This window comes from Nanorana parkeri, unplaced genomic scaffold (genome assembly GCF_000935625.1).
Source record: "Nanorana parkeri isolate BGI_ZX_2015 unplaced genomic scaffold, ASM93562v1 scaffold131, whole genome shotgun sequence".
Lineage (NCBI taxonomy): Eukaryota > Metazoa > Chordata > Amphibia > Anura > Dicroglossidae > Nanorana > Nanorana parkeri.
In genome coordinates, this window is record NW_017306399.1 from 1,563,087 (window position 1) to 1,571,748 (window position 8,662).

Sequence of the window (8,662 nt, forward strand, 5' to 3'; positions counted from 1 at the left end):
GGGGGGGGGCTGGCAATTCTAAAAAAAAAAAGGTGTAAATGGGCTTTAAGTGTGTCATCTATAGATCAGATGTTCTTTATACCGGCATACTGCTGATCCTTCATATATTATGTTCTGTTTTTTTTCAAGGTGAACTGCGCCTTGTCCTTCTTCCTTTTCTCCTTCCAAGTCCATGAAAAGTCCATTCTCCTGGTGTCCTTGTGAGTAGTCTCTGGAATGAGTGGAACGTTTTGTCTGGTTATGTTTTTATCTGCGTGTTCTCTTCATGAGATTGGGTAGATGGCTCCCACGCATAGCAATCTGGTTATTTGGGAATAAACACTCAGACCCGGGGTGATGGGTCCATTTTGTGCCCCAGGATCTGTTGCAACCTTTTCCCCGAGAAAAATGCAACCGAATAGCAAAGAATCTCTCCTTTTTGTTTTAGAGAAAAGGAAGCCGACGGCCGCAGAGATTATCCAGCATGTCAGAAAATGTCAGCGTGCCGCCTTACAATGTGCAGTCCTGAGCAACCTCATTGACCAGAGGTGCTTTTGGTTGCTTTTAGTTTACACCCCCTCCCCCCCCCCACTGTGCAGCAAGTGCAGGAGTCCGTCACAATGAAATGGGCTATTAGTACTATTGATTTATAATTGAAGGGAACAAAATTGGTTTGAGGTACACCGATCCCCAAATCTCTGGGAGCCAACCCCTGGTTAATTTAGGATTAATACGGCACAGAAGGGAAAATAAGGGTTTGTGTTGGCTAGCAGAGTGACGGATCCAGTAAACATCAAATGTAATTATGTATAAAAATAGAACATTTATTGGTTTAGCAAAGTAATTGTTAAAAACAAACATTCAGACAATGTAATTGAAATAAAAAGAATTCACCCAATAGGGCAACCTCCTAATGACCCCCTTGGAGTCCCACAGATAGGGTTCATGTGAAAAAGGGGCAAAATGTATAGATAACGAATATAATACTTCAACAAATTACAGCTCTAGTACAGACAAAATTTAAAAATGAACCCTCTGGAGGGACAACCCAAGTTGGTAGGTGTGGAGCTATGACCGTAGGAGTCACGCGGTGCTGATGAGGCTCGACGCGTTTAGCGCCAAAAAGGCGCTTCGTCGGGAGCAGGAGGCCGTCCCCTCAGTGCAGACTCAGCGGATGCCCAGCACAAGCAGCAAACAATGACAACAGCCCGTAGTGCCGAGATGGAAGATGGTAAGAGCACATCTGGGGCGCCTAAAAGAGCAAACCAGAGGAGGTTTTTTTTTGTTTTGTTAAATATTATAATATTCGTTATCTATACATTTTGCCCCTTTTTCACTTGAACCCTATCTGTGGGACTCCAAGGGGGTCATTAGGAGGTTGCCCTATTGGGTGAATTCTTTTTATTTCAATGACATTGTCTGAATGTTCGTTTTTAACAATCGCTTTGCTAAACCAATAAGGCCCCGTTCACACTGAGCGATTTATCGCGCGGTAATTCCCGCGATATCGCGGCTATTTACCGCGCGATATCGCTCTCCAATGCTTGGCAATGGGGCAAAGGGTCCTGCTGTCGCGGGTCGCGTGCCGCTACAGCAGGACCCTTTTTGGAGCGTATTTTGCCGCGATTCAATGCAAGCATCTGCGCGATATCGCGCAAAATGCAAATCGTGCGACAAACGCGCGATTTGCGAATCGCCAAGCGTGAATGGGGCCTAAATGTTCTATTTTTATACATAATTACATTTGATGTTTACTGGATCCGTCACTCTGCTAGCCAACACAAACCCTTATTTTCCCTTCTGTGCCGTATTACTTATAATAGAAGGGACGCGCAGCAGGAACCGGTATCGGTGAGATATCTTGCTAAGAACTCCCCATATCCCCCCAAGGAAGATCAAAGTGTCACATCAGCTCTGGTGGATTAGTAGGCTCAGGCGCATACCTAAGTCCTGGGGGGGATATAACAATGTAAATACACTGAAAAATAGATAATAATGAAAACAAATTGATACTTTGGATGGTATTAAAAGCAATCAGAAATATGCAGAGATGCATGAAACATTAGGAACATTGACAAAGGAGCTTACACTCTGTATAATGTGAAGCGGACACATAGAGGACAATTGTTGATCTATGCAGCTGGAGGAGAAAAAAAATGTTGGATATTCCAGAGAGGAACACAAGAAGAGTACCTAGAGGTTCATTAACAAGCCTCCTGTGCTTACCTTGTGACCGATCACACTCTCAGTGCAATGCTTTCTTATGGAAATGAGCGGGATGAGCCATGCAATGAGCGGCCATCTTGTTTTTCACGCTGGCCCTCTGCTGGGTTTCGTTGAACGGTTGTCAGTGACACGTGAACTGCCCTAATCTGCGGTAATTCTTCGGTAATTGTCCATAACGAGCCTCCGACGGCCTTGTGTACACAACACTTCACACGCGAGATGGCCACAAAAGGGTTTGTCACCCCGGCCAGCGGCACACAAATTGCACAGAGAGGAGGAAGTGACGCCTACGTTTGTTTGGGTGAGGAAGTTGGCTGCGGCTTTCTTTCATGGGGGGAGGGGGCAGTAGTTTGCTTTTCCTCCTCTGTTGTGGTGTAGATGTAGAGAATATGGGGCACTGCACCTGGTGCAGAACTACAAATCCCAGCACCTGCTGACCAATACAAATACAGGAGCGGTGTTATCATATGTGAGTGACCGCGTATGCGGAAATGGGAGGGTTGGCTGAGGGGTCAGTGCTCCTGTCTCGCAGCGCCGGGGTCCTGGGTGTGTGATTTATGCTTGAGTGCATCTTCTCAAACGCATATCTGCCCCGGATTCATGAAGCTGCCATTGCACCTCCAAGGTATTTAAACACTTACAATAAACTTTATTTGCACCCTTTGGGTCTGGCAGATATTTTCATACTAAGGGCAGATTAGAGCAAAAACTACCTGTTGATCCTGCCAGAAATACAGTAAGCTAGTGGTTTCCTGCGCACTCTGCCTCTGCTGCACTGAAATCCCAGGAAGTGTTGTCAGCGCTGCCCAGTTTGCATCTGTGAACTACATACAGAACACCCCCCACATGTTTTATAGAGGAGTGGAGGAAGGGTGTTATGTAGTCCAAGTCAGGAGCCTAGACAACGCTGCTCCTTCCTACAGAGTACGATGAGTGAGCAGAGGGGTCTGTAGTCCAATCCAGGAGGCCAGACAATGCTGCTCCTCCATACAGTACGATGAGTGAGCAGAGGGGTCTGTAGTCCAATCCAGGAGGCCAGACAACGCTGCTCCTCCATACAGCACGATGAGTGTACAGAGGGGTCTGTAGTCCAATCCAGGAGGCCAGACAACGCTGCTCCTCCATACAGCACGATGAGTGTACAGAGGACAGGAAGTGTGTTACTGGCAGGATCACCGGGTGCAAATAAAGGTTAAAAAAAGCCTAAAAAAGAAAACTAATACAGCCGCCACATCCAAGGACTGGTGAGCTGCACTCTATAAAAGTTTTGTTCTCATGTTTAGATACACTTTAAGGTTTGCTGACAAGTACCTAAGGCATGCTAAATGACATACAATAATGTTGAATGAGTGGCCACTTTAGCATGCCGTAGGATGTTAATGCAGTGTGATGAATCAGGGCAGTATTTGGTGATTGTCTTCCACTTTAGGCGGCTCGGTTTTCTGTAGGCGGTAGGGACGGAGGGGCTCGTTGACACCGTGCTGACAAACATTTTTTCAACACGGGGAAAAATGTGCAGGCTGAAAATCTATTGCTTTTTAGAAGACCTGTTACTGCCCCGGGGAAAGTCCTAAATGGTGACTTTTATTACATCCAGATATATGATATTCCTCGCTGTATCCAGTATCATAGAGGTCATCAATCGTTTCCATATCAAGGGCTGATTAAGGCCTTGTTCACACCAAATGCAAACCAGATCCGGTCAGGTTTCTGCACACGCAGTGGTGGGTTGTGCCGCGTTTTGGTTGCGTTTTTGATGCGTTTAGGGCCGTTTTTTTTTTTTTTAAGTTTAACATGGGCTTTCAGGCACTTGCATGCGTTTTTTATGCGTTTTTGAATTTTAGATGCGTTTTTGATGCGTTCCAGAGCAGGTAAAATAGGGCTTGCCGCAGTTTTTTCACCTGCTCTGGATCTGGTCTGGATCCGCACGCTGTGATGTGAACTGGAGGTCAAAATACCATAGGAATACATTGGACGCAGTTTTGATCCGGTCTGCACCTGCTCTGGTCTGGATCTGCTCCGCGCTTGGTGTGAACAAGGCCTAATAAGGCCTTGTTTTTTTGTTTTTTTACCAAAAATGCATCCAAAACGCATCAAAAACGCGGCACAACCCACTGCACTGCGTGTGCGGAAACCTGACCGGATCTGGTCTGCATTTGGTGTGAACAAGGCCTAAACCGATCACATAGCTCTTCGCTGTGCAAACAAGAGTCACTGCACCGAGTGACCACTAGATGGAGCCGGGGAGCATGTGAAGTTTCTGTGCTCCTTGGCTCCATCTAGTGGCCATAAGGGGATAATTGCAGAGAATATGAGCCAAGACTGTCTGCGTGATAACGTACCCCCAGGGTTGGGTCAATGACCTGGGCTCAGAGCAAATGGATTGAATGAAGCTGGCTGTCATTCACCCCAGGAGTATGAGGATGGTAGAACAGAAGTACTGCAGGGTATGGTTCCAAATTGAAGGTGAGTATTTTGTTTTTTTGGCTAGAGTTATAACATACCACACATGCAATCACCATATAATAATATTTTTCATTGTATTATTATTATTATTTATTATTATTATTATTATTATTATTATTATTATTATTACATAGTATTTATATAGCGCCAACAATTTGCTCAGCGCTGTACAAAATAGTGGAGACAGCACAGTTACAATACAATTTTTACAGTTTTAGAACAATAGGGTTGGGAGGTCCCTGCTCGTGAGAGCTTACAATCTACTAATGATCTAGTATGATAGGGAGTGCTGACTTTTATTTTTGTTTCTCATCTCAGGCCGGTCTGCTTCCTCCTCGGTGAGCTTCCTCTGATGTCTACGTGGTTTTTACTCACATCCACATTCAGGTAACTGCATCCCCTCCCCCCCGGCAGAATCAAAGGAAGGACTGTGCTCTGCACTTTTTGTATTCACAATTGCCGCATGTTATAGCGGATGGAGAGGGTCAAACACTTATTTTTTTGCTAGTCCTTTGAGGGACGTGGGAAGTTTTTCAGGCTTGGGTTATACTGCCGCCTGCAGGAGGATTGGACACGGGTATGCACAAAAACTGTGGGCCAGCCCAGCTTCGCCCCTCAATTGTATTGTGTTCTCAGCTCTGCTGTGAAAAGACTTGCCTATTACTGCTAGCAGCGCTCTTCCTTTATCTCACCTTAGCTGGCCCATATAAGGGGAAAAGCAGGACTGACTGGCTCCCTGTGGTGCTTCCCAGTCTGAGCTCTGCTGTTCGGGGACTTCAGGAGGCTGATACGATGCCATATTCAGTTGCTTGAATGAGCTTTCCTGAGTTCTGATCATGTGTGTTTCTCTGCAGCATGCTGCCGCTCCTGCTGAAGGATGGGCTACTGGTGGCGTACATCATCACAACGCTAGCGTTCCTCCTCGTGACCGCCGCCTGCCTGTCCTTCCATGAGAAAACCTCGGAAGATGCTCTGAAGCTGAAAGGTTTCTGTGTCTCTATAAGGAGATGTGTGTCCTGGTTCACGGTTCCAGGGAGTCTGCTCCGTCTGCTGGTAAGGAGGCCTTGGCCTGTCTGAAAGGGTTAAAGAGGCTGGTTGGTTAGAGCGGGGATAGGCAACCTTGGAGAGGCGGAGCTACACCCGAACATCATGGAGTTTCACCAGGGGGCAGCACACTTGTTTTAAGCTGATAACCGAGCACGGTCCCATTAAAGTAAGGAAGGTTTGAAGAATTTAGGGAGTAGTAGAGTTCAGAGGTCAGTAGTATGTGACACATAGGTCAGTAGTGAGTAATGCAGGGTTCAGAGGTTAGTACTAGGGATGCACCGATATATCGGCCGCCGAAACATATCGGCCGAAAATGGCACTTTTGGCATAATGCCGAAAGAGCCATGTTTCGGCCGATACGTCGGCGCATCCCTGCTTTCTTTTCTCCCCGCTGGGCGCTGTTCCAGCGGGGAGAAAAGAAAGTGACAGCCGGCCGAGCGCTGCAGGACGAGAGCGCTGTGAGCTGCCGGCGTCTCTCCTCCCACACCGCACAGTCCAGCCTCATGCGTGCCGTGTATGTAAATCAGGAGTATGTGCCGTGTGTAAATGCTGAGGGTTTAACCCCTTCACTCCAGGCACCAATTTTGTCACCGCAAGATCGACAGTTGTCCATTTAGCGGCGTCTGTATTCACAGCTTGATTTGGGCCAATAACTAGCGCTGCGCAAACTGCTGGCGGGATATAAATCCTGTGTAATAATAATAATAATAATAATAACGCAATATTTTCTTTTATTCTTCTCATCTCCGCAGCTATTCCTCTCCTTGTCGACGATGGCCGTCCTGACCGTTGGAAGCTGCGCCTTGACTCCTCCCCCTGCACTCCCCGACCTTTTCCCAGTGCTTATATCTTCCGTCTCCTGCGCCCACTTCCTCATGTTCTTTCTCTACTTTAATATCGTTCATCTATGGGACAGAACAAACGAGCAAAGCAAGCAGAAAATATCCTAAATTCTTCTTCTTTCTTTTCCTTCTTGTGAATGGGAAATATTTTTGAGAATATTTTTTTGTGCCTCCAGGGACCAGTAAAAAACATTTTCTTTGGTTATAAGGGTTTTTTTTTTGTGTTTTTTTTTTAAAAAGAAAGTTAAAATTTAAAATCTTATATAATTTACTGATCTTTTTTTAATAATAATGTTATTTTTATACATAAACCTGTGCCTGTATTTGTAAATAACTTTGGGTACCTAATTGGAGAAAAATGATCTGTATTTTTTTTTGTGGTTTTAATTTTCTTTTCAGATATTTTTTCTTTATTGTGTCGTAGATCTAAAGACCAATCAACCTTCCATTCTATAATTGTAGCAAATTCAGCTAATGGGAAATGTAAATGCCAACTATTACTTTAGTTTTCATAAGGCACAGATGTAAATTTCTTGGAGTAAACAAGGAAAATACGAAGGAATAATCTTGAATCATAATGGATACAATTACACTTTTTTTTTGATCTGTAATATTTTACAGTTATTTTTATATGTGTAAATCTAATTTTGAACAGTATTTTTTTACGTTCATATGCTGGATGGAGATTAGCAATAATAAAAAATGTTTATTAAAAAGAAGTTGTTTTAATTTTTGAAAGATACAGCCAGTCCTTCATTGTATATTGACACCCCAGAAACAGTGAAATAAATGCAAAAATAAATCCCTGCGAACAACTTCCCAGAGCCGGATTTCCCACAAAGCCAACCGAGGCCTGGCCTAGGGGCAGCAGGAATTCCTATCTCCCGATGCCTGGGACATGCAGTTCCGGGCACAGGGCGGGCAGTAGTTTTCTACATTTAGCCCGGCTTTGGCTGCTTTGGGCAAGCAGAGCTAAATGTACAGCAGGAAAGGCGCCGCTTGTTTAGTGCAAGTGATCTCTGCGATGTCGCCGAGATCACTTGTATGCAGCCTGCAGGTCTGCCATTAATACTTACGAACCAGGGTCCACAGTTCTCCTAAATGGACCGGCAGCCGCCGGTACATTTAGGAGTCCCTTCAAATCCGCACTGCTCTCCCCGCCTATGTTGGCGGGGACACAGACCTCTGCATTGCGCCGCTGTCCCGGCCTCCTCTTCCCCTGGTCCGTCCGCTTCTCTTCAACTTTTCGGACGATCCTCCGCTCCCCCGTCTGGCCGCGGCTCCTCTGCCCAGCCCTCCTGCCTCCTCTTTCATCTGCGGGCTGGGAGCCATACCCAGCCTGCTATTGGATATTGTAAAATGGGATGGAGGACCTGATAGAGAACTTTCTCCTTCAGGCCCCTCCTCTGCTGATTGACAGCAGGCAGTGGGTAGATGGGTAGGTGGCAAAGCCAGCCAGCTATTGGCTATTGCAATTTGAAATATCCAATAGCAGGCCGGCTATTGCTCCCAGCATTAAAATAAAAAAATAAATTTGAAAAAAGGGTTTACAAAAATAAAATTAAACAGACAAAAAAAAGTTAAATTAAAAATGCAAACAGAAAAAAATTAAGTTTATAACAATAAAAATAGAAAAAAACGTTTTTGGTTTTTTTTGGTGTCATTTTAAATAATAATGTTTTTAAAAAAATGATATTGTAATCTTCTGAACAACAGGAACAGACAGCAAAACAAACGTGACCCTTCCCTATGCTATCCAAAACAAAAAAAAAATTTTTGGGCTGGAGTTGCACTTAAAAAAGTGCCCGCGCTGACTGGCGGAACGGACGGGGGTGGGGGCGGGTACAGCTGGCTCTGTCTCTAGATAGGCAGAGCCAGCTGTCAGTCACGCAGCTGGGCGGATCCAGACATAATTGTCGGGATCCGCTTCAGCTGCGGCGTCTCAGTATATAGAGAGCTGTAGCTCGCGGTATACTGAGCTTAGGATGACGGGAGGACGCTAGTTTATGTCCTCCCGTTACCCTAAGGAGAACTATGGGGAAAAGCCCTGACCACATAGTTCTCCTTTAAGTACAGACCCGATCTTGTATGTAACCCGGGGG

At 45.4% G+C, this 8,662-nt stretch overlaps 1 protein-coding gene across 1 annotated transcript in view; it reads left to right on the forward strand.

Moving 5' to 3' along the window:
- ALG6 (ALG6, alpha-1,3-glucosyltransferase) overlaps positions 1 to 6,687 on the forward strand; it is a 30,128-nt gene extending 23,441 nt beyond the window's left edge. The window contains exons 11-14 of the mRNA XM_018553844.1: positions 130 to 200; positions 4,990 to 5,058; positions 5,526 to 5,724; positions 6,471 to 6,687. Coding sequence (XP_018409346.1) covers positions 130 to 200; positions 4,990 to 5,058; positions 5,526 to 5,724; positions 6,471 to 6,668 — 537 coding nt within the window. The 3' untranslated portion in view covers positions 6,669 to 6,687. The remainder of the gene's footprint in view (positions 1 to 129; positions 201 to 4,989; positions 5,059 to 5,525; positions 5,725 to 6,470) is intronic.
- The last annotated feature ends 1,975 nt before the right edge of the window (positions 6,688 to 8,662 follow it).